Source organism: Perna viridis, chromosome 3 (assembly GCF_037379345.1).
Source record: "Perna viridis isolate PV_CMFRI_1.1 ecotype Kerala chromosome 3, ASM3737934v1, whole genome shotgun sequence".
Lineage (NCBI taxonomy): Eukaryota > Metazoa > Mollusca > Bivalvia > Mytilida > Mytilidae > Perna > Perna viridis.
This window is the reverse complement of record NC_142447.1, coordinates 21271152-21298916: the sequence shown is the minus strand read 5'-3', so window position 1 is coordinate 21298916 and position 27765 is coordinate 21271152. Positions and strand designations below refer to the sequence as shown.

The 27765-nt window shown below is 31.3% G+C and overlaps 1 protein-coding gene and 1 pseudogene across 1 annotated transcript; one reads left to right on the top strand and one right to left on the bottom strand.

Annotated features, from left to right (window-relative positions):
• Positions 1–1072: 1072 nt before the first annotated feature.
• LOC148621414 (neogenin-like) lies at positions 1073–24132 on the bottom strand. Its single transcript, XM_088574071.1, has 5 exons — positions 24039–24132; positions 8082–8196; positions 7631–7815; positions 5395–5523; positions 1073–1236 (listed from the first exon to the last, which is right to left on the bottom strand). Exons 1-5 carry the CDS (start codon positions 24130–24132, stop codon positions 1091–1093), a joined length of 669 nt encoding a protein of 222 aa, XP_088430197.1. The 3' UTR covers positions 1073–1090.
• Positions 24133–25810: 1678 nt separating this feature from the next.
• LOC148621413 (transcription intermediary factor 1-beta-like) lies at positions 25811–27374 on the top strand (annotated as a pseudogene).
• The last annotated feature ends 391 nt before the right edge of the window (positions 27375–27765 follow it).

Sequence of the window (27765 nt, the reverse complement as noted above, 5' to 3'; positions counted from 1 at the left end):
TATACTAAGAAACACTTCTATTTCAAATATTTGTCTTTCTTCTCTGTGTTTATCTATTTCAATGGCATTTTTCCGTACCAAATTTTGGGTTGCACTATACCAATGTTTTTTTGCATGCCTATAAATAAAGAACAATTTTAATTTGAGTATTGAGTAGACATCTATGCATTTGAAATTATCAATATTTTGCATACCTTCAAATACTTTATATTTTGCTTTGAATAACATCAGAATTCGTTCCGAATGATCCTTTGACATTAAAGGGACGCTGTAATTGTGTTTTATTGCCTAGATTAAATTACTGATACATACAAAGAATCTGATACATGTAATATAACCTTATAATCGAAAAAAAAGTGAAGAACCATAATCCTACTTTACGACAAACGCTATGCTCATGATGATTTTTAACTTAAGTAGTCGAATTTCCATTTATCCATGGCGCTGTTTCTTCATCCCTTACATATGCAGTTGTTTAATTACAGGTAGTACGTTATACTAGAGCTTGTCGAAGTAACATAGATATTTTTTGTACTGTGGTCAAAGTCTGAAATATAAGCTATTTGTATCAGCATTTTTGCAATCAGACTCATAACAAAATCGGCATCATTGATCGTTTATGGTTAGCCACACCACCGTTTTACTCTTGCGGTGCTTCTTGCATTTACTTACTAAAAGATTTCAATATTGTGCAGGATTCTCATGATTGTTTTGATGGACCAAAAATACTTGTAGTAAAATGTGTGTTATATGCAGAGTGTATCTGTTTTTTTTTGTTTTGTCTTTATCTCGTAAAAACGTCAATTCCATTCTTCAATCTATTACTATAATGAATCATTACAAAGCATTTGAAACTATTTATATTTATAATTTTTGTGTTAACTAAGTCAAAAGACTGCAGGAGAATGAAGATATATTTTGCACTATAGAGGGTGTTAGGGTACAGGTAACGCTAGATGCTTTTAAATATTGACATTGTGCAAATCAGAAATCAGGTACGTGTACAACGAGATCGTAGTTTTCCTCAACTTTGTCGAAAAATAGACTAAAACCAGTTTAGACTAACCTAGATAGTTGTGTTACAGCCTACTTAGTTAGGGATCACGGTTCCTTTCGCACAACAGTTTCGACAAAAGTATACAATGAGAAGTATCGAAATACATAACAGAATCAATACCCCTGTTGCTATTCCTACTACAAACCCCAATAAGTTATTATTGGCTTCTTTTTCTGGTTCTAAAATATATATATATAAAAACATTAAAAATATTTTGTAAAATCATTCGTTATGCAAGAGCTTGCATTACTACACATACTTTTTGTATAGTGCTAGACTTCTAATAAATACGCTTCGGGAACAGGTTTTGTTGCTACAAGATTGAAGTCATCACTTTAGAAGTTTTAATTGATGGTTGTCATAATGAAATCGTGGATAATTACAGTGTATTAATCTGCATTACGATAACCAATTTGTTCACCGTGTCATAGTTTTCCTTTTCTCAATCGTTTACTCCCGACTAAACTTTTATGGGCAACTCGGCGGGTATTTCTAGAAAAGCAAGGGACGCTTACGCTTCGGGGTGCACCTGATTCATGCTCTCGTTTATAGTCCGAGTTATTTTTGGTTATTTCATGTCTTTTTTGTGTTTTGTGTGTTTTCCCTGTCTACTTTACCCCTGTATTATTTTCTTTTGATTTCCACTAGAATCTTGGTTCCCTTGATTACTATTGCACTCATAAAAGCTTTGTAGTTAGAGTTAAAAAAGGGGAACAAAGATATTTATAACTTTGTTTATTTTAAATATCATTTTTTCTTAAAAATAAAAAAACATTTTTTCTACAAAAAAAACGTGTTTATTATACCTAAAAAAAGAACAACGCTTGATAACTTGAAAATTTAAAACTATTTAGATTTTATGTACCTGTATAAAAATATAAGTTTTGAGAGACTTAAAGTGAGTCAAGGGACATGTTTTCGGACTGAAGTATGGATTGCCACGGATCACTCTATGACAATCTTTAATCATTTTGTTTCTATCATAAACTTTTCATTCAATAGTTCGTGATTTCATTTCAACTGTTTAAAAGCTTATTACCCGAAAATTTCTAATTGTTATTTATCAATTTAAGGAGTTATTGTGAAAGAAGACAAAATGATTATGTATGTAATACTCTGTGCATGATTTCTAGTCGAAGGTCAAGTTCAATACATTTGTCATTTACTCTAGAGCATAACGCAATTACAGGATACTGAAATATTTGTTGTGGACTGACTTTTGGTTTTGAGTACTTCTTGTAAACAACTGATATTTTCATTACGATCTAGCTCCCTACATATTTGATTTTAATACTGCTGATGAGAGATTACTCCTTGCAGCACGTGTACAGCATATCGAATTTAACAATATATAAAACTGGTATTTTTTGTATTTGAGAAATCATAAAGTGTTTTTGGATTTTGAGTAGGTGGTGGGCATATCATTATAAGCATCTTTATATGGATGTCGAATTTGTTTTTTTTCTTTTGTATTTCTTTCTGTAATCTTTTAAAGGGATTATCATATGTAGTTTTAATGGATTTGAAAACAAATCAATTGAAATAAATATATATTTTCTGTTCATAATGATATTAAACAATTGTTCTAATTACTGAGGGTAAAAATATACGGATGGGTTGGTAGCTGAAGCTGTCCATTGAATATTTTGGGATGGCCAACCTTTCTAATATGGTGCCATTTAACCGAAGTATCAATAACCATGAACTTTAATATAATTTCCAAATGCAATCACCAAGAGCATTAGTGCGAACGAAAATAGAAAAAAAATACATAACTTTGGATATTATGACGTCACTTTCTTGATTTTAAGGCGATTTGGTCCATTTAATTTCGATATCAAATGGACCAACAGTTAATTTAAGGGGTTAAGCGAATACAAATATTAATCTGTTATTAATGTAGACTTATACTTTTATTTTCATATTGTTATAAATGATGTTAGATTTTGTGTCAGAAACAATACTTCAATGATATGTTGTGCTAGAAAACTTTCCTCTTATATACGTATGTATATGAAGTTGACATTTTTACTCATGTTTATATACATGTGAACTTTCATTTTTGGTTTTGTATACATGTAACACAAACAGAAATTATCTGTTCTTGTTTCGAATTCGTTTTTTTTTGTACTTGTAAACAAATGAGTTTAAATTAGTTGTTCACAAAATTGTAAAGTAGCACTCCACACAAGAATCATGCAAAATTTGATTCATGGCTGGAAAGCCTGCATATTCTTATTTTGATATTTTGCATAAAATATAAAATAAATTTCATAGTTAACAGAAAGTTACATAACTCTTGTTCAACGAAGATGAAAAATATATTGAATGAGCTATAAATTTCATTATTAAGGGTATTAACTCTGTAAATGATAGTAAATTACATTAAATACCATAAGATTGTCAATGTGAGTTTTCTTCAAAGAGCAGATAATTCAGAATGAATAATGATACATATTATTATATAGACTTATAAAGCAACATAGTAACGAAAATAATAAAAACATTTTTTTTATGGTGTATCACATATTGCAGAAATTTGCATGATCCTTACAACGACTGTTACTTAAAACAACATATATGTGTTCGTGCGTTCAACTGAAAAATCAAACATTAGTATTTGATGATAAATCCCAAGCAATATATGAAAGAGTAATCAAGGGAACCAAGGTTAAAGCGGTAATCAAAAGAATGTAATTCAGGGACAAAGACAAGACATGGAAAACAGACACACGCAACAAATAACATAAAGTAACTTAAAACTTAAAATCATACATACAATGTAACAAAAGTAAATGAGCAACTCTGACTCCACTTAAAATTTGGAGCATGAACCAGGTGCACCGGTAAGGTAAGCGTCCTCTGCTTTTCTAGAAACACACACCAAGTTGCTCACAAAAAGTCAAGTCCGGGGTAGACAAAGTAGGACAGGAAAACTATGACCCGTTGAATAAATCCGTTTTCATGGTGCAAATGGATACACCATAACGATTCACGAGTTCATGATGACGACCATAAAACGCCTGTAATGATGACTTCAATCTTTTAGCAACATAACCCTGTTCCAGGAGCCTATTTGTTAAAGTTCTAGCGCCAAAACATATAATTGTCTAATTATTTCACTTAATTAAAGAAACTTAAAAAAAGCTCCACTTAAAAACACTTATCTCTAAGATATTACGACAACTACAATATAAAAGCATTTTTTTTGCTTCTTTTATCGCGTGAAATCAACACAACAATTTTGCTGTGTACAATGAATGTTCTGAACAATTTTTCCAACTCAACTTTCAAAATTTCAACATCATTCCTTTGTCCATACACGCGTATTTATTTTAGACATGTACAGAATCACTGGACTTTTGTTGTTTACAAAAAAGCCTGTGGGTCATATAGACAACAAATAAATCACATTTGCTACTGTTAATGATTTCCTAAAAAACAAACCCATTGTGTGCAGACAAGTATTCGAGTTTTTAAATCAACGATATCAATGCGCTTCATTTTATAAAATATCGCAATTCTTAGGTGTGCAGTCATACCGGACTCTCCCGTATAGCATGACACTTAACAATACTTTCATGCCCAAGACAGGTCTGAATAATTAAAGTAGATCTTTATTTGTCGAATTGTTTGTATGGTATGGATTACACACTGTGTATGGTCAGTCGTGTCATAAACGTATTTTTCAGATGCTTGGAATGTTATGTCATTTCTATGCTGTATATCTTTATAACGTCTCCAGTTTTCCAGTTTTCTTCTTTTTTTTCTCGTCAGTTAACACGAAACTTCGCTATGACTTTTAGAATTGAATCGATCGTTTTAACTTATTTAGATGAAATATCATACGGCTTTGCGTATATATATTATTTCTAACATATTGCACGATTGAAATGTGGTCAAATGAATGTAAACTATTAGTTACATAGTAATTTAGTGACCAGGTACGAATTTTATCCTGGTAAGGTTTTTAAACCCCGTACCGGGGTCACTGAATGACTATGTAAAATATTTACCCCATCGATAACCTACATTAAGGTACTTGAAATAAGTAAACTCTTTGTCTTTGACACATTCGCCATATTGTTTTGGCTAGAAACGGTAAGAAAAATTCCTACAGCATGGACCGGGTACTGCTAAATTTGGAACGCCGACCGGGTATACGAAATACACAGTTTTCACTTGACGCTTATGTGGCGCGAGGATTGGCTGATTTTGTCAGAGATGGTGTAAATATATATATATATATATTGTCATTTACCCTTTTGACTACACGATTTGCCACCAAACAAGCAAAATATCACTTCATTACAAAGCATTAGTCTAAAAAATCAAACCTGCGTCATTGTCGTTTCCGGTTGTCCTTCGTGCTCCTGCAGTAGTTTTATTTTCTGTGAATGATGTTTGAGCGGCTGTGAAAGCGGAGTTTGTGGAGATTTTGACGAATAACGTTGGAGCAGTCGACGCTGAAATAAAATATGTTGACTTAACAATTGGTAACACAATGGCAATGATTAATCGCGCCACCGGAGCTTAATAAGTATAAAGAATTTTTTTTCAAAATCTTGTGTCTAATGTTAAAAAATAATGTTAAAATCATAAGAATCTTACATTTACTGAATATTACAAAACTTTCAAAAGAATTAAATGAAGGGTATAGATGAATATATTTCTACAAAATAAGTGAGTTCTGAAGATCATGGATATTTTGCAAAAAATAAAAATGATAATAAAAACGGCAAAATGTGCGTTCTTTTAAAAGTAACGTATTTAATATAATAAAACGCTGGTGTGTTAAAGAGAAATGTCAAATGTGTAATGGAAATGAGTCAAGTGATCGGTTCATCAAGACCTGGTCGAACCACATAAATGTCAAAAGTGCAGTGCGACGATGACAAAATTCGAAATTAATATTTCCAAGGCAGGCCAATGAATATGTATACTTTTCAAAAGGTACTGCAGGAAGTCTGAAAATATATATGGAAGTTATGAAATCGCTCGTAACTTGCTCTAGATGGAATGTTAAGATGAACATAATCTCAAGTTGTTTATTGTTTTTTGGTAGGGTCCTAACTCGCTGTACGGAAAAGTTATTGTGAATGTAATAAAATCATAAACCACCAAAAAGGAGACAATGTATATCAAAATTTATAAAAGAAAATTTTGTTTGAATTTTTTTACGGATACCAAACTATACAAAACTATACTAAACTACACGTGTTTATAACCCAGATATTAAAAGTCTGAGCATACTGGATCTATAAGTCTATAAAAAGGCAATATTTACAAATAAGTGCAGTCAGGTTTCCTAAATCTATATTTTGAGGCCCACATTCCCTGGAATGTGTTATGATTTATAAGCTACAATGTATTTTATATTTCGGCCAGATGAGGGAATATTAACAACAATATGCTTTTTCTGACATTCCTTTCCATGGATTGTTAATCATTATGATAGCCGTGCACTACAAAGTATATAAAAGATATTTTAAATCACATATTGTTCGAAGATACACTTTTCTGTTCACATATAGTTAAGATATAATGAAAACTTTTATTTCTTGTAATAAAATAAGATATAACGTCGTTATCCAAAAAAAAAAAAAAAAAAAAAAAAAAAAAAAAAACAGTTAACGATCTTATGCAAAAATCGTTACGAATTATTTTGCTCTCAGCTAAAATTTAATAAAATTAGTCTTCAACCCAAAACACAGAAACGTGAAAATTCAGAACTTAAGAACTATCTGAATATCCCAAATTAAAGTTGAATAAACATTGTAATAATAAATAATGTAAGCAATGTTCAACGTTCGTTTTGTATCAGTAATTATATCAAATCTTTATACCGCTATAACATTGGTTCCCTTGATTATTCTTTCAAATACATGCACAGAATAATTTAAAAGAAAAGCTGATTTGAACTAATCGCACGGTTAATATAATGATCGAAGATCAATTTGTTGCTACATTGTACAAGTATTAATCAAGGGAGCCAAGATTGGAGCAGACAGGGAAAGTAAACATACAAACATAGAACCTGAAATAGCCAGAATAACACGTACAGAGAAACACACTTATATGAGCAACCTAGAGTCCACAGAAAACTGGGAGCATGGGCCAGGTTCACCGGTAGGGTAAGCTTCCTCTGTTTTTACTAGAAACACCTGCCGAGTTCCTCATTTAATGTCACGTCCGGGCTAGATGAAAGAAAAAACTATGACGCGGTTAACAAATAGGTTCACATGGTGCACAAACAACGATCCATGAGTGCGTATATTGTCAAGCTAAAAAGAGTGCCGAATAAAATAATTAACTACGCTCACATATTTTAACTTGTCCTATTCATACAGGGTTCACTTGACGTTCATCCACGTTAGTTAGTGTCACACGTGAATACATGATAGACTCTTTGTCATTGTTTGCCGTCTTTGTTTACATTTTTCTTTTACTACAAGCTTCCAATTCGCACATGTTTACATGCATTTAGTACCTATTTAATTAATGATGAAAGAGTTATCAAGGGATACAAATGAAATATGGAATATTTCACTTAATTTTGTTTTAAACTCTTACGAAGTTGGTGTGTTTCAATTTTAAAAAAACTGCTAAACTTTCCCATTCCAACATCATTAATGACAGCAACAACAAACTGATATGTCGAACTTGGGCGTAGACCAGTAACTTTGATTTGTCTGTTGGCTTCTCCTTGAATATCTATACTTTGTGTTGCTGTAAGGCCAGGACCTCGGTAATATACCCTGAAATAGATATCAACATCATATTTGAAATGATACAAATTAGTTGTAGTACATAATATAATATATATATTGCTGGAAATATGACAATTACTACAATGTTGCATAAAATATGTAAGTTACCTTATCTACAATTACCAACGTTTGATCGTACAACTTTAATATGTTTAATTCTGTAAAATGTATCTACACGTTAATGAGCATTTAATCACGACCTCAATTTATTCGAAAAATATACTTCGATAAAACAATTACATAAAGATCCTTACTTGTAACCCTTCACATCTCCATATGTCAAAAACTTATTAAGTGCATCCCAGACAATCGTAATACTAGTTGGTTCAATCTGAGAAGCATGTATATTGGTTGGAGCATGATCCGGTTCTGTAATATGCAAATTTGATATGATAAAAATGAACATTGATGGATCTTGAATTTTTTCATAATATTTTTCAACGACTCGTCTTTAAAGAACTATGATATAAAAATTAATCAAGGGAATCAGGATTCCAACAGTAATAAAAAGGAACATAATCAAAGGATATCGACTAAACAAAGAAAATGGACATACTTATCAAAGAGAATGAAATAAGAAAAATAAAACGTACAATGAAACAAAAGTTAATGAGCAAACCGCGGGCTCTACAAAAATGTCGTGGGAAAGAGGACAGGAAAACTATGGAACGGTGAATAAATCGGTTCTCAACATATGAGTCTGACTTTTTATTCGTAACTACTAGGGGATTACATGAAGTCAAAGTATAAATATATGGCAGTATTCAATTCAAAGTTTGTTCGCGGAAAACTAAATCAGCTGAGAAGCTAGTAAAATATTTTTATTATTTTTATTTTATATTATTTTTTTTTATGAAAAATTGTTTATTGTATCCAAGAAACATTATTTAGAATACATATTCGTCTCATGGTCAGTATAATGTTTAAAGCTAATATGATAAAACATAATCATGCATTTGCACGATATTTGATGAGTATTGTATGTATTGTTCATTTTTGTTTGATGATACATGTTGGTTATTTCGATGTTTTTTTATGAACTAAACTAAACGGCAACACATAATCCTCATATAGTTCATTGATATAAAAAAGATATCTATATGATACATACGTATACTTTATATTTTTGGGAGTACATGACTTATAGACCATGGAAAGTTTTGTAGAATTACACTTATTTTATACATATCTTATATATACTTTTGCTTGTTTGCCAAAAAAGGTGGAGAGCTTGGAATAAAGAACAAAAACTCTTGAACAATGAAATACCGTCATTTAGTAAAAAGTTCTTAGTGTAAAACAAACAGGTACTTAAATGATAGATATCATTTCAGAGGTACATACGCAATTTGCATTCAAAGCGGCTAATCGGTTCCATGTGGAGAAAAGAAAGTAAATATATGAATGTAAAGGATTTAAAACTACTAAATAGTTACGTTTTCACAAATTTCTATTAGTGAGCATAATAAAAATAATGAACATCTTGAGAGAATAATTACAAAGTCGACAAAAACTTGTATTTTATTAGAAAGAGCGCTTGGTGATGAATTGGGAAAACCAGACATATTTTTTTGGTTTTGTTTTTATCCTCCTTTGGGTATTTTATTAACACGGTTACTGTAGACATTATTAGTGAAGTAACAGGATATTCATGATCCGGAGACAAAGATGATGACCACAAGAACACGATCATGAAAAATTAACTAAAATAATACATATAAACATAGAATAAAAAAAGCAACAAGGATTCGACTTAAGCAGGTTGAATGACTCATTTGCACTTTTAGGTTAAGCATTTTCTGTTCTTTAGAAAGAGCCACCCTGTTGCATAATATCATGTCAAAGCAAGGTTTAAACGAAAGAGATAAAATACGGCAACATATCTTTTATCATCATAGATATTTGCACCATAACGAGTTCATAATACCGACAAAAAGCAGTTGAATTTTCGAACATTTGTTTACTTACAAATTACATTGTGGAGATGTCTATAGAAAATAGTTATCTGTACCGATATGTTTTTCACTAGAACGAAACAAGAGCATAGAAGATTGCCTATTATTTTTTTTTCATCAACAGGAACTCATTTTTATTATGTTTTAAAGGAAAAATGTTCAGTGGACTTTTATCATGCTAAATGCTAAACCGATAATACCATCAACGATGTACAAATGAGAGATAAAAGCAGCATTACCAATCTGATAACCTCGAGTTCCTGGCAATTCTCAAACATGACAATATATGAGCCCCGCACCTGAAATACTACTAAACTAAGCCATCTCTTCTTTGCTGTAAGGAAACCAAGAGTTTAAAAAAAAACGAATTTTGAGAACCTTAGATTTCTTTCAAAATTATGATAAAATTTGTACATGTAGTATGCATCTTCGCCTAGCATGGGGTTCATTTTTTTAATCCGTAAATTCAACTATTTTTAATGCTTAATGTTCCTGAACATGCAAATTTTTATCTTGAAAATCAAATAACTTTAACAGAAAGTTTTGAATGAGAGGTGTAATGCTTTGCTTTTTACCATTTTTTAAATACATATTAACTTCAATATGATGACACACCTTAGCTTCTTCAAACGCTTTGTTTGTTTCATTGACGATTCAAAATTTAAAATCGTCCACTTATGATCATTATTGTCAAAGTGTAATCAAGGGAATCAAGATTTTAGCGGAAATCAAAAGAAAGTAGTCTAGTGACAAAGACAAGACATGGAAAAAAGGCACACACACAAAGAACATAAAATAACTAATATAATACATACAAAGTAACAAACGTAAATGAGCGACTCGGACTCCACTTGGTGCATGGACGAGGTGCATGATGAGTTCATAATGGCGACCATGAAACTTCTGTAGTGATGACCTTAATCTTGTAGCAACATAACTCTGTTCTAGAAGCCTTATTATAAATAGTCGAGCGCGATACAAAAAGTCCGCGTAGTTAGGTCTGGCATAACATACGGCTTATTTGTATTCAGATAAATAAATATATTTCACATGGAAAAGTTCCTAATTCCTCACAAAACAATATCTGAATGGTAATGCGACAAATAATTTATTTAAACAGCTCTAGAATGACATACATACGTCCAAGTTTATTGGCAGGGTGTTAAAATACAAAGAAACCACTCGAGTATATTCTTATGTTTTACATTTCCTTGCAAGTGTGATATATTTTGTATCAACTGTTTTTTATGACAAGAGACTTCAATTCCTGCAAACAGTAGGCTTGAATTCCATGGTAGTTGTATCAAACCAAGTTGTTTTTGCTTAATGATGTAATGCGCAAAGGGTGGTATAATATTGTTAAATTACATAATAATCCGTATATTAACATGCAAGAAGCAATATTGAAACAACTTCTTACTCGTTAAGATATTGCGAGGCTCATCCTATAATTCTCGTATAATCAGGATTGCAATGTTTTAAGGCAGTCTTGTTTTTGTGAAAAAATGCAAGGTTCAATGTTTAACTTGGGGTAATACTTTTCTTGTGTTATGAGTTACCTTTATAAATGTCAACAATTAAGTAATAATTTGAACACAAGTGAAGAATAAGTTAGCGTTAAATGTATGTCCTCTGCGAACGTTGCCCAACCTCTTTGCTGCTCGGTGAAGGTAATGTGTGATGAAAGCAAAAAATGAAGGTCGTTCGCATATAGGTTGAATTTCTTGCTGTTTGTGTTTTATCTGTATTTTTGTGTTGTGTGATAAATTTTGAGAATTATCATTTTGATGTTTCCGTGATTATTTTATTGTTTCTAATTCTATATTGAAAATGACGTGTTATTACTCGTAACTATATTGTCCATGGAATTTCCACTTGTACATAATAGAATTCTATAGCAATAAGAGATTTTCTAACAAATTATAACATTTTAAAGCGTAAGTTCTTTATTTAAATAACTCACTTTAAGTTTCTAAAACTTGTTATGCATTGAATGGTTAACAACAAAAAGTTGGTATATTTTTTGTTCACCTCACATGTCTGTATCATTCATTCACGATCTAATGAATATTATTCACTGGTATATGTTCTGATCTGGATATCTGTTTGTTTTGTTTATTTCCTATCTAGATATAAACCAATTCAACTTACAACGGAGTAAGTCCTACCCCTTTTGAGAACTGATGCATGCATAAATTATCAGGAACAATGCTAGAATGACTAAAGACGAGTGGTATGAACTGACGATTCTACCATGAGCGATTTATGACAATTCGTACCTAAAACAGCTATAACCTCTTGGCTTTGCATTTCTGAAGAAAAAATTGTGACTATTCTTATTTCATCTAAAATCATAAGTGAATTTGAAATAGTAATGACTCAAGATGACGCCTGATCGTGATTTTACCACGATATTACCAGTTGCGAAATACAACAGTTCATTATTATGTTAACATATTCTTTCTTAATAAAATACTGTTTACACTAAATACAACAGCATGTCGAAATGGTCACACATTTAAAGAGTCATTCGTACATGTCAACAAGTAAAACATAGCATGTAATTGTTATATATAAAGACATCACATCTTCTTATTTACAAACACGTACCGTTTTGACAACGTGCCAACTTATATGTAACCGTTTTACCCCTATAGATATCGAATATTTTACTAACCCCTGACATTCTAACATGGTCAGCCCGACAAAAAAATATAAGTTAATGTAAGAAACAAGAGGCTCCCAAGAGCCTGAATCGCTCACCTTGTTGAATTTTGCCTTTCAAAGGCAATAAATTTAGCAAGAAGTTATCCAACAATTTTGACTCAAGAAGTCCTTGGTAGGACTATCACAAGATCTTTTCAACTATTTAAAGTTTCTTTTTATCTATCATAGTTTTCAAGATATTGACTGAAAACCATTTAAAAAGAGTCCTTTTTCCCCTTTCAAGGGCAATAACTCTTACAAGGAGTCTGAAGACTTTGGTAGTCCTAATAATATGGATCATTTCAGCTATTGGAAAAATTTTGATAAACCTAACAGTTCTGGAGATATATGTGAAAAACTACTGTCTATGTTCTATTTTTAGTAACGGCGGCCATGTTTTTCGAGGGATCAAAAATCCCCACATAAGTTCTATGCAGTATACCCCAAGGAAGATTCATACCATGTTTGGTTTCAATTGGTCAAGTAGTGTCAGAAGAGAAGATGTTTGAATGAAATAACATTAAAAATAGCAAAAATCGTTGAAAAAAGGCAATAACTCCAAAATTGCTTAACGGATTAAAACCAAAATTTGACTAGAGATAGATCTCATCATGCTGAACACTTTTACTGTCCGAATTCAGCTAAACCTAACGGTTTAGGAGATATATGTGAAAACTACTGTCTGACCCCTATGTTCTATTTTTAGTAACGGCGGCCATGTTTTTGATGAATCAAAAATTACCACTTAAGTTCTATGCAGGATACCCCAGGGAACATTCATACCAAGTTTGGTTCTAATTAGTCAAGTAGTTTCAAAGGAGAAGAGTTTTGTATAATTGTAAACGACGACGACCGACGACGACGGACCCCAAGTTATGGCAATAGCTCACCTGGCCTCTGGCCAGGTGAGCTAAAAATGCTAACTGTAAATATAATAATTTATCAAATATTTTTTATGGCCTTAGAAAACATCGACGAGATACCAATAAATGAATTACATGAATTACATGCAGGAAAAACAAATTCAAACTTATTAACAATTTACAAAATTTCATCTCATCTGCATTTGAAGTGTAATTCTGTATACCACCAATGAGCTTAGATTGTAGAGAATATATAAATATGCTTACTTGCGTGTGGATGGGTATACATTATGAACGTTGGGTTCGCCTCTTCATTTCCTGAGGATGTGAGAGCATGTACATAAATCCGATATGTTAAAGCCGGTATAATTGGAAAGATTTGAACATTGTTTGTTTTCTCACCGGTTACGTCTTTATAATTGTAAGCTGCAATTTGATTTATTTGTTAATTTGAAGTACACTCTATATCCGGAAATAGTATATTTACAGTTTGTTTTGGTTGTATTCCAAGCAATATAAACACTTTTCATTGACTTATTTGTAACATGAATTCCTGAATTTTCAGATCCACAGAATCCTACAAAAAAAAATATCTATTTAGAAATTAAAAGTAAGCCCGTTTTTGTCTTATTCCAAATGTTCATTTCCATAATGAACCATAAACGTACGTTAAAACTACACGTAAACAAAAATACATGCCATATCGATCTTGATTTTCTGTGAGATTAATGACAAAACAATCGTAGTGAACAAGTAATTATGTTAATTTAGAGTACTTTCTCTTAAATTTTATATTTGATCTTGAATTTCCAATGTAAGTTGTTCTTATGCTCCTAATGAGAGGTACTCCTCGAAACACATGTACAGCAAAACAAAAAAATATGAAATGTAAATTGTTATTTGTATTTTACAGCTAAAATTTACATCATTAAAATTATTTGTCTACTTTTGATAAGCAATTTCTATTAAAAAAATAAGGTTAATTAAAGTTTATGAATTGAAAAAGGACATAATAGCATTTAATGTCCATTGCTAACAAAACAAAAGATTAAGTGTTTCAAATGTGCAGTGTAATGATCTGATCTATTATCAGGTAATTAAACAATCGAACACACCTTGCTTCATAATCTTAACGTTAATTTAAATCATTGTAGAATAAACGAATTGTAGACTAAACGATCAATTTTTGGTTTTTGGAAAAAATGAGACTGGTTAAGCATTATGGCAATTTGCATGTACAAGTAAGTATTCAGTTTTCATTTACAATTTCAAAAACCTGCAATTATTGTAGCTTCAAAGTTGTATTTCTTTTCGTCATAGCAAATTATTTAGTTAAACATTTCATATATATGGTTTTTTTTTATTTCGTTTATTGACTTTTTAGAATTTAACTACTAGTCTATGTTTCATTATTTTAAGTCTCGCAAATCCCTTGTGCAGACAATTGTAACCAATAAAGTGAAACTATAAAAAAATATGCGCCAAACGAGCTGAAAAAACACATAGAGGCAAATACGAACCTCAATAAAATGCAAAATGAACCAGGAGAATATATGACTTCAGAACCTAAAATAAAAATAACTAAACTATGACACAGTTTTTTTCACTAGCTCCTTTGGAAAAAACAAACACAAAAAAATTTGTTGCTGAAATGTTTTTTTTTTAAACAAGTTAACCGTGACAAATGCCGTTTGATGCAAATATGATCTTTCCGATGGTTTTTCTTCTAAATAGTAAAATAAGTTGTGTAGGAAATACTTGCAATTCATTTGGCAAATATAAATTTCAGAGTTTTGAGGGAGAATTAAAATGAGTGGGTTTATAAATTACAATGTATGACCATAAACAAACTTTTTAAAGAAAAGGTGAATCTAATACATAGCATTAGATCATGAAAATAGGAATCAAACTTTTTTTAAACTCTTAATCTACAACCAATTCCAATCTTTATTTTATGTTAAAGAATTTCATGCATACAATCCATTTAGAACCATTAGCTAGCTAATTATATATCAAATTGAAATGACATGACACTGACACTGTTGCCATACATTCATACAACTGAAAAGTTGTTACAGATAGTCATTCCCCATCGAATCGATATTGAAGTTGTTATTAATAAATTGTAGTACATATACACATTCGTTCAGTTCCATTTATGTTTGTTTAAAGTTCAAATGTGAGAAGAAAAGGTTGTAGGTTTTTTTTTCTGGACTGGAAACTGCATGCAGTGACGTTTGTAGATAAAGCATGTACTGCTTGAATTACATAGTATTCAGTCAATAATTGCAAGGATCTTTTTAATTGTTATCACAATGGAATTTTTTCTACAATTGTTTTCTTAATTTCATGTGAAAAAAGAACAGCCTAATGCATATTCAAAGGAATGTAATTACAAAACATATACACTTTTCGTTACTTTTTTCTCCATAAAACTTTGTTGCTGAGTTTATAAATCAACATGCAAACCGAATACTTATATTTGTACCGTGGGGTTACGAAACTAGCTTCTATGACCGATATGAATTTTCTAAAAAGGAACTTTTTGTCAACTAATTTCAATATTGTTTTCCCTTCGTTTGCCCTAATGTAACGGGAAAAAGAACGGTGCATACAGTTAGTTGTAGCACAGTTCGTAAACATGTTAACCATGAATAAATCAATGCAAATATGATATAAATGTCTGATACATAGTCCATTCCAATGAACAGTGTTTATGTGAAAAAAAAATTGCAAAACAAACCTGACACAACGGTGATAGAAAAGTAACAAAAAAATCCTTTTTTCAGCATAACTTCTTTCAATATTTTGAACAATATGATGCATGTATATGGTACAAAAGTATGTACAATATATGAAGTGTCAAAAGTAATATAAACTTTTATAAACTTTTAATGTCACGTGACTATTAAAAAATAATGAAGTAACCAGTCTATCATATGATTAGCATAGGTCTGATTGGATACAAAGCGATGATAATGTGTACTATATTTGTAAGGTTTATTGACGAGTTAGGGTTAAATTGTACACGTACAACTTATGGCTGAGCATCGAACATTAAAAAGCATCGAATTAATTAAAACTTACATCAATTTTACATGTTTTGAATTGATTTAATTGATCAATTGATTTATCTCTAATGATCAAGTCAGAAAATCCCCAAAATAGTTCCATTTGTGCTTAATATGCTGTTTTCAGACCACACCGTAAACTGATATAAATAGCTTCAGATGGCATGAAAGAAAAATGACTTAGTAACAAGGCGAGTTAAAATTAATTTTAAGACACAATCATTAATAACTGAGATTGAGTCGTAATTCATATTTTATATCTATATGTGTTTAAACAGAAACTGAATAATGATTACAAAGCTTAACTATTTTCAGAAAAGTAAATCTGCTTATTTATACATCTAATTCTGTCCGCGACACGTTTGCGCTTGTTTAAAAAAGCAGCACAATTATAGTTAATCACCATCTTTGGATTCCTTCGTTTGATAGTAAACGAACAATGAGGGGTTTAGTGTCAAAAAGATGTCTGACCTAAGATGTATTTTCAATGGCAGTAGTAACGCGATCTTTTTACTATTAATTTTGATACTGTACTGTTCATATCGTAACATAGATAAAGGTAAACAAAAATACTGTTCTTACATCCTCAATTGATTAAACGTAGACTTAATCGGTACATATAATAATAATGAAATGAAAACAAAAACAAGATTTTCTCAAAGCAAAGTTTTTTTTTAGATTTTGCTATTGAAAATGCATGTTTTACCATCTGGTAAACGGTACATGTAAGGTTTAAAACTGGGCATCCTAAAGATGTACAAGAATAATATTTTGCAGGGAATTGAGAGATATGGTATGTGGAATAACTAATGGATTGCCATTTAGAAATTATAATCAAAATAATACAACCGGTTGTTTCAGAACGAATAATCATAGATGAAACGTATGTATTTTACCATGATATCTGTCCAAATATCGACAATCCACCGACAGTTTTTTAAGACTCATTGATAATGTCTTTATCAAGTATAAATTTAAAATGTATGTATCATCAACAACAGTATTTTTTTCCACACAGGCACGGTAGTTTAAATTTCTAGAATTTGAATCTCAACACAATGCTCCTATGTCATATTTTTATGTATGTCATATCAACATTCAATTTTAATCTCATTTTCTGAATTCAATACAGAATGTCCAGACCCAATATGTAATACCAAAGCTGGAACCTTATATGTAAACCTAACGACATACTGACGTGAGGTTTTAGAGCGAATTTGATAAAATAAAATGTTAAGTAATCCTTTAAATAAATGTTACAAGATTCAGGTGAAAATGCGCTCGCTCCCCGAAAGAATCCGCACATGTAAGACCGAACAAAAAGGAAATTCTTCGTCATATGCAAGCCAAGCAAAGTCAAATAATTACAATTTTATTTGAAAATCAATTGTCCCCGATTATGTAGTTCTACATTCCCAAGAATAAGGCAATTTACGCAAACACAAACATCAATTTATAATTTATTTCTAACTTAGAAAAATTGTGTTATCCTTGTCTTAATGTGGAGAAATATTCCTTTAAAATATATTTAACAATTACTTTCCTAAGTAAGCATTCAAGTTATAATTTATCTTCAAATAGATTTTAGTGTAAATCAGTGATAAAGATAACTATATCTTGTTTATTAATGACCACATAATTTTAAAGCGTCTATATTCTGAACTAGAATTTAAAAAAAAATACATACATGTAGCCTTATTTTACGGGTTGAACTGTTTTACTTGTATACGGTAAATAAAGCTGTGCAAAAACAAGAATCAAAATTTTATATGACAGCAATCAAGAAAATCAAGATTCGCGCGGAAATCAAAGGAATGTATTCCAAGAATATAGACAAGACAGAGCAAATAGACGCACCAAAAAGAACAGAAGCCTAATTGTAAGGAGTCCATCATGGTACAAAAAGTCCATGTAATTTCGGCAAGCTCTGGCTTAATCTATGAGTAATATGAAAACTCAAGATGCTAGTTCTGGGATGTTACCACCGATAAAAAGATAATACGGAAGGAGAAGGCATTGCGTTTGTCATATGATTTGGTCACTAGTTTTCCTTTCCATCGCTTTCTAAATATAGGTCAATACATGAGACTTACCCTTTTGTGTCTGTAGTTTCCTTTATTCCAAGTTCTTTGGGAGTAGGTGGGACGAAATAAATCCCGACACAATATATCATCTATATAAAGATGTGGCTAAACGATGTTTCATCTTTTGGATGAATTCAGTTATAAAGTCAGCCTCATAGGCGTGGTGGAATATAACAACGAGTAGCGGAGAACCGTTTCTATTTCCGTGTAACTTTTTATTCAAATCCCTACAACACTAAAGCTGCATACCTATTATTGGCCATGGTAGAACATCTAGGTAATTGATTTGACATTCTATTTCCATTTTTTTTTTGGTTTTAGTACTTCTTGTATACAATTAATGTTTGGATTTGGATTTTGAAGTTTTATTATAATTCAACCGATGCCGATGACGGTTTACTCTTTGAAACATGTGTACAGCTTATCGAAATTGTATATCATTGTAATTTTTGTAATTTGCATGTTTGAAATTTCAAATGAGAGGGAAAGGCAATTTGCTCTAGATCTTGTATAAGCATCCTCCAAGAAAAAAGTTCACTTTATAATAAATAAAAGAATTACACAATAACCTGTATCTCCTGCATTAGTTTGTGTGCTTTTTTGTTACATATACTTATCCTTTTCTTTACAAAGTTGATCGATTATGGTTATTTTGAAACTGAATAAAATTAATTATTATATTGTTATTGACAAATACAGGTCATACTATTCATGTATTAATTCTTTACTTACGACAGAACGACATAGAATAAGTTGTGTTCTTGTTGCTTAATAGATGAAGAAGAGAGAATCATATTGTCTTGGTGCGTCGACTGTAGTAATTCGGTTTGTCGCACGTGTTCATAAAAAGTTGTCTCTTCCACACAAAGTCGTCTCTGTTAATGAGACTCATGGTGTTACGCATGATCTATTGAATGAAACAACATATTGCTTAAAGCATCCAAACTGAAAATCTAACTATGTCAGCACAATTCTGTTATCTATGCTCTTCATGGTATCACAACGCATAAAGTCATGTCATTGAAAAAAAAAACTTCCGATAGGATGAAGCATCGAACTGCGATTACAGATAACAGAAAAAATTAAAGAATAAAGAATCTATAAATTAATTAGACAAAAATACAAAGACAAACTGTTTAGTTGAAGGGCATATTAATAGCGGAGGCACATCTTAATCAGAAGAGTTCATAACATCTTGATAAACTGGAGAACAATATGTCACAATAATTGATGGAATATTCGAAAAATTAAAACAAGTTTTAGAAAACAATCGGTTTTATCCAATTTACCAGTTGTACGCCGACGGAATGCTGGCATAAAATCCTAGTAAATATTGTCTAATATCCATCAATTACAAGTTGTCAAGATCCTTGATAAAAAAGTTCATCAAATTGAAAAGAAAATCAGCACAATTAAACAGCCTGCCATACCGACAATAAAGTTTACCCTGTCTGAGTGTCTAGGTAATTTAACAGACAGTATTCTTTTGATAGGGAAAAAACAACAAGGCAACTGCAGTATGGATCAGGAGTGACACCAAAACACTTACCATGATATAATCAGTAGTATTGTGATGTCCAGGAAATTTGTGTCCACCAATCTGGAGATGCATATTGTACTGACCATAACAGTAATTTGGTATACCACTAGAAAGGAAAGAACGGAAAGTCCACAGTCCACCTGGGATGGGATGACCGACTACCGTAGATAGCAGAGGCCATATCTACAATTTAAATCGGTACAGCAACACATATAGAATATTCAAGCTCATACCACTATGCAGACGGAAGGAAGCAATAAAAGGTCCATCAAGACTGGCGTTTAATGGAATAATGAAGAATGAACCGATGGTGGTCATAACTCAAGTAAATCAATTTTTATTTACAAAATTTAAAATTTCTCACTTTGGTTATTAAACTTCTTTAAATTTTAATGCTTAATATTTTATTAAAACAATAATGTGTTTACCTGCGACAAAATTGTGAAGTTGCTGTATTTATATGACAAGTGAATATTGTATGATTCACAAATGCAAGTGTATAATAATTGACTTATAAAAACATGTAAGTACTTTAAAAAAAATATTAATTTGTTTACAAATTTAGAAAAAAATATAATCAATGTATCATTTCCGCAGGTCAATAACAGTGGTTACTCTCTGTTTAGACACAGGATCTACCTAAAAGCTATAGAAAAAAAGCAGATCAAAGAAGAATGAAATAATACGAAAATATGCATACCTAAAATCAAAGTACAGTCAAATATCAGGATATACACGCTATGGTGTTTGCAGATGAAATCATGAAAGGACGGACTGTAGAAAAACAATATTCTTAACATTACCGGGGCTTTGAATTAGCATATAAACCCCTGAACCATGTTTATATTTAGTTACAACCAAAACCAAGCACTTGCATGCATATTTTTTTCCACTTTTCGAGGTCGATTTTTCAAAAGGAAAGTGTGTTTTTAATAACTACTCATATAATTATTTATGATGACCACTAAATCATCGACTGTTTCATTATCATTTAAAACAATGTATTTAGTTTCTTTGAATTGAATGTCAAGTACTGGAAAACAATAAACGTGTCAATATTCAACTGAAAATCACATATATCAATTAATTAAAGGAAAACCCTTTTTCCATTCTCAAACATTCAACCCTTTCAAAATCCGATAGTCTAAGATACTATCAAACATAAATATGCCTTTTACGAAATAACTACCGTGGAAGGAATATCGAAAATCTCAAAATAGTTGATATCAAAGGCAATGTAGTGTTTCATGCCTAGTAGGTATCAGGTATTGGTTATAATATCTGTGAAGGTAGTCCTTGCTTTTTATATATAAGTGTTGTCATACATTTTGTCATTTAAGAACAAAGAAAAGAGTTGTATATTAGAGAATAACACACATACTTTAAGTTCTATCTCAGCCTATGTTTCGCATGCTATTGCCTTATAAATGTTGATTTGCTTCTAAATAAATCTTAAGCTTTGCATGGTATTTATAGAAAAAAAATGGCTGAATTGGGTTTGAGTGTATGAAATTGATAACTTTGCCTTTTACACAACGTAAGTGAATGTTTTGGACATTGATTTTTAACATAAAACATAAAATGTTTGCAGTACATGTTTACATACAAATGTACATACCAATAAAATTGTTCATATCCGTTAAAATAGTTTGAAATGATATGTATTGTTTTCTATCTATACTTAAACGGAGGCTTATAAGCTTTTCGAACATTATATCGATAATTTCATTTACGTTATGTTTCATTTAAGTTCAAATGGAAGATCATTGCATATGATTTTTCTACTGTTTAAAATGGTGATTACCTTAACGATTTTTAGTGTCTTTTAACCGACAGTAGTTGAAGTAGTATGATTAACTGTATATACAAACACTGTTCTGGTGTACCTGATGGTGGAGATTGACGTATCATGCTACATTAAATATCACAATTTGTTTTTTTTAAATACTACTAATTTGAAATACTACTTACATACGAATAAAGACAAATAAATATAATGAATAAATTTAACATATGAACTTATTTATGTGAACCATTTAAACTTCTCTTCATGGTATTGCTACCCCCCTGTCAGTCAATAAACGCTTCAAAAGATCGAAAATCTTAAAAAGAAACTTTTGAAAAAGTAGGTCAAATCAATCAATTAATTCGTATCACAGATATTATTATATCAGGGTTTATATATACATCGTTTTCAATGTTACAGACATTAACTTGATAAAATGCATTTTACAGTGCATGTATTTGGAAAAGAAATACAATATATACATCACAATAAAAAATATATCGTTCTTAAATCAATTGATTCATTTAAATGTCTATTCACGTGTTATCATGTATCTAAATAAGTAAATAAACATTTTCATTGACGGATACACTTTAAAAAGGAACTATTTATAGTAAGTTTTTTTTTATATATTAAAAATGTACAAATCTATTTAGAAAGTTATTTCCAAACCTTTTATACTCATACTATAGTACATGATATTGAAAAGTCAATCATATTAGTAGTAATTGCCTTGACAAATGCATAAATTTCTGAGGATATCCTCAGTTTACTATGCCGACCCTGCCAATTATTTTGAAATCTTTGAATGAAATATAATGGCCACAGAATACAATAGTGAAGTAAATGAAAACTTAAGTCTGAATATTTGCAACAATCGAAGCATTGTTTAGTTTCTGTTATCCGCTAAAATGTTGATATAAAGGAAACTTAATTAAGACAAAGTCTTAACACACATAACCTCAACGCTGCATATAGTCCTCAACCTGCTATACCTTAATAAAACTATATGTAACTATTCGAGCACAAAGCTAGTGTGTTTTTTTTTAAATGTAACCTTCAAAGAGAGACCTGATAATAATTTGAAGTTCAATAAGTAACTCTAGCAAAGTCCTATCAATATCAATCTGCTTAAATGTCTATTCATTGACGAGAAGGTAAACAAACACATATTGCGAATCGAAACTAGCCATGAGAAAAAGCAAACGTAAGTGCATTTTGTCAACTAATGCTGTCAATGCTCAAATATTTAGTGCAGCCCGGGTTGCTCGTTTACGTTTGTTTCGAATCCTGATTCCCTGGATTCCCCTTGTATACTCGAACCGTGTCACACTGTTGTAATCAAATGTTTAGGCTTTATCTACGTTTTCAAATTAACCGACAATTGCTTGATTCTCTTTCGAAGACAAACGTGCAAGGCATTCCCCGATCATTCTGTATATATCAGTATTTGTGGTTATTGACGTAATCTTTATTTTTAAGAATCTGGTAAAGATTTCTGTTGAATATGAAAAGTTTTCCGTTATGATGCCTTTGCTATGAGAACATTTATTTTGATATTTGCTAGGTGAAAGTTAAAATTCACTTTAATTATTTTTTTTAAATGAAACAAATTGTAATGCTAAGATGAAATGTAAATGATAAAGACCAATTATCTCTTCTACTTCTTGAATATTTAGATCTTTAATTCGTTTGTTTTATTTCTCGGAATTCACGGAACAGAACGTTGCATATTACAGGCCTATAAGCTACATATAATATTAGAACCCAAGCCGTTGGTGGTCAGTCAAGTACTTTTTACTTGCAGCCTTTTACATATATGGTAAAAGCAAAGGATAAGTGCTGGTTCAAAGTACTTTTTACCCTAGCATCTACAGAAATGGTTAATTATCGTTTTTTTAAACCTATTTTTTTATTTACACTTGTATGATAATGATTGTCTCTGTTTCCTGTTTTCGCGTTCAGGCTACGTACTTGGAATTTGATAACTGAATATTCTATTATTGATGTTTCGAAATTTGTTGCCGATTTCTACAAATAAAGTCCCATCCAAAAAACCAAATTTTTATCATTTTAAAATTTTGACAATTATGGAAATGCATTTAGTAAATAACAACCATTGCTTTCAATTCAAACCCAGTTTCTAAGTTATTCGCCTTGTAAAAAAACCTTTAGGTACAGTTCTGCTACGTGGTAATGTTTCTACGATCTCTATTCCTCAATTCCCATATACATTGCCCAGCTGCCCGTTGCCTTTGTCCCGTTGCCCACCCTCCATTGGCCCATCCACCATACCACATTCTCCATGATTTATTCCCAATTCTTATTCAACATAGCTACACTCCTTGAGACATTTAGGTCACCAAACGCACGCTAAACGATCGCTTCTTTCGTGGGTTTGAACGAACGCTCCCATCGTGCGTTTAAACGCACGATAGACGAACGCTCACAGCACTGCGTGCGTTTAAACGCAACAATAGACGAAAGATGAACAAAAATATTAACAAATAATGATGAAAAAGAAAATAGAAAATTGAATTAATTAAAATATATAAATTAATAATAGCAAATAATATAAAAAATAACAGTTGAATCAAGGAAATAATCAAAATACATAAATACACAAACGCTTGTATCGTACGTTTAAACGAACACAAACGATGTGTAAACGCACGATAAACGATACACGAACGCTAAAATGGGAAAGTGAACGTTTCAAGGGGTATAATACGCATAAACAATTGATTATGCATGTTACAAAATTTATTAATTGTAATTATTAATTTAATACAATAATTTTCGTTTATGATTTGTGCAAAAAGACGTTTATCATTAATTTGTGCATAATTAATACTAATTCACCATTTCTGATCTCCCATGCCCCATCATCCATTATCTATACCATATTTCAAATTGATCAGACCTCATTTTTCGCTGCCCAATACCCCATTAAATAGACCCATATACATGTAGGTATCATACCAAGACGTTTTACACATTGATCTCTAAGTCTAATTATCTTTTTGTAACTTTAAATATACGGTCATGCAGCAATTTCTTTTAACATTTCCATGACTTGTTAACATACAACGTGAAATGTGCCAAATTTTATCCCTAGACCTCGTGTAAAAAAGAACATAACAAAACAAAATAAAAATAAAAAAAAATAACAACAAAACGAAAAAAAAAGACAACAACAAGACAAAACAAATAAAACAACTTGCATATTTCGATGTACTGATTGGAACGACATATATTTTCAAATGATTAAAAATGTATTGTTGAATCCAATGGCCGGACGTCTCCATCTCATGACTAAGTTATATTCCTAAAAGAGGCGTCCTTTTTGCGTCATTTATTTTTTTTTAATGAAGTTATACAAAAGATTTATTCTGCTCATTTGGTATGCTGAATGTATTTCACGTTTATTTACTTCTTACTTGTGAAATGTCTATTATGTGAAACGGCAATTAGTTTTTCCAAAGTTATTCCCTGGATAGACATTTTGTGTTGGCATTCAGGTGTGCTACCATCTCCTAAAATAAATAAACAAAATACGTAGAGAAAAGATGAATAGAAGCATGACAGTATATCGTTACTTATCTTTATTCGAAGATAAATGTAGTGTAAAATTCATAGTGGATGTTTTCTCACCAAATAACATTCAGGTGCTTTACTGTATATAAAATCATAAATATATATTGCATTTTACTTTTGTAAATACTATCACATTCGAATTTGAGTTGTGGCGAAACCAAATTTTTTCATCAATGTACAAACTTAAAAACAAAACTATTGACACATCATACGTTATTGATTCATTTATTGTGCATTTCTCGATAATAAATTAAACAATTAAGGGCATGAGAAGTCATTCAATAATACTTTTAAAATGCAACAATATTATTTTTATGCCAAGTGCATTTCTAATGCATGTGATCATGAAGATATTTATATACTTTACTTACTTTTGGCAGCATGGCAGATAGTAAATTTTGTGCCGCTTGCCTGCGAGAAGACGAAGAAGAGAAAAATGTAGTGTCTTGGTTTGTCGACTGTAGTGAACCAGTTTGTGGTACTTGTTCTAGATTCCATAAAAAGCTATCTCCTCCTTATAAAGTTGTTAAGATTAGTGAAATTAATGGTGTAACATCTGATCTGTTGAATTTGTCAACATACTGTGAAAAACATCCGAAAGAAAAGCTAGCTCTTTTTTGCTGTCAGCATGATTCTGTTGTCTGCACCATGTGTGTATTAAAACTCATAAAATATGCCATCAAATCATGTCATTAAATGACGCTTCCGAGGGGTTGAAACGTGGAACTGCAATTATAGATACAGAAAATAGAATAAAAGATGTCATACGAAATCTAGAAATTAACCAGAAGACCAATACAAAGGAAAATTTGGCAACCTTAAAGGCAAAATTAAGGCAAGGTTAAACAGAGGATTATAGCACATCTTAATAAACTGGAGAACAATTTACTACAAGAAATTGATGAAATATATGACAGAATTCGTAAAGAACAAGAGAAAAGTTCAATTTCGCTAAGTTTACCAGTTCTGCGCCAATGGGAAGCTGACTTGATAATCTTGAAAAATAGTTCAACTGAAATCATTTGTTTCACATTGTTAAGATCCGTGATCAAAAGGTTCATCGCACTGAACAAGTGATCAGCACAATGAACATATCGTACAATTTATTCCATCTGAGTTTGTAGACAATTTTAAAAAACTGGGTGAAATCGTTTGGAAAAATTGAAATAAGGAAACCAAAAGTTCAAAGACCATCAAAACTTGAATTTGAACAGTTAAGTAAGACTTTAATCGAAACGAATAAAAATGTTGTTGTGTCATCATTCAAGGCTTCAACGTTAGGTGAGAATTTTCGGATATTTCGAGGCTGCTTTATAACGGCGTCGCAGATGGCCCTATTGCAGTCACGTGACCAATTCATTTACTTCTGTAACACTGATGGGTCTCAGCTAAATTCAGTCAGATTAGACTTTTACCCAAGTCGTGTTGCTCTTTATGATAGTAACACAGCTCTGGTATCGACAGGTACAGACTTTTTACAGACCATAAATCTGCCAGAACTTTCACTCGATAAAAAATAAAGGTTGGTCGAATGTGTTACGTTATTGACTGCAGAAAAGGTATTATATGGATTAGGAGTGGCATCAAGACACTAACAATGATAGATATCAGTGGTAAAGTACTAAAGGAGATCACTACGAGAATCGATCCAAAGGATATGTGTGTCCATCAGTCAGGAGATATATATTGTACTGTCTGGAATTGTGATTCAGTATACGTTGTAACGCCAACAGAAAAAGAAACTGAAGTCTATAGCAATCCTGAGCTTAGTGGAGCTGTAGGTATTGCAGTTAACAACAAAGGTTATATCTACGTGGCAGGTGAGTATAGTAACAATATTCACAGAATATCTCAAGACGGAAAAGATCATTATACTGACTGAGCGAAATAGGATCAATACAGCAACAGAACTAGCATTCAATGAAGAAAACAATGAGTTATTCGTTATAAACGACAGTGATAAATCAATTGTGATGTATAAAATCTAAATTTCCTTATTTTGTAAGAAACGTCAGGCAAAGAAAGTCACTAAATAAACGTTATTTTAACCTATCGGGAACTCGATAAATTGACGCACACAACATAACTTTTATTAACGCAGCATGAAGTATGTCTATGAATGCTAAAGAGGATGGAATCAAAGAATCAGGAGTATTTTCCTTCAATACAGTTGAATTGTAAATGCTCAAGAAATTGTTGTTATGTACACTGTTGATCTTGCGGTAACACTGTTTTCTAATTTGTTCATACATTGTATGTTAATTTAAAACTATCACAGTACACTATTCTCAATGACTCAACTGCAAAAAATTTAAGCATGCTTTAAGAAAAACAAG

Bases quoted from the DNA above. Each gene is read 5' to 3' on its own strand.
- LOC148621414 (XM_088574071.1), bottom strand. From the start codon at position 24,132: ATGTGGTATGGTGGATGGGCCAATGGAGGGTGGGCAACGGGACAAAGG. The intron at 8,197-24,038 runs GTAGAAACATTA...TGCATATTACAG, and splicing joins GGAATTGAGGAATAGAGATC to AACCGGATCATGCTCCAACC. The intron at 1,237-5,394 runs GTTTGATTTTTT...TATATATTTTAG, and splicing joins CGGAAACGACAATGACGCAG to AACCAGAAAAAGAAGCCAAT.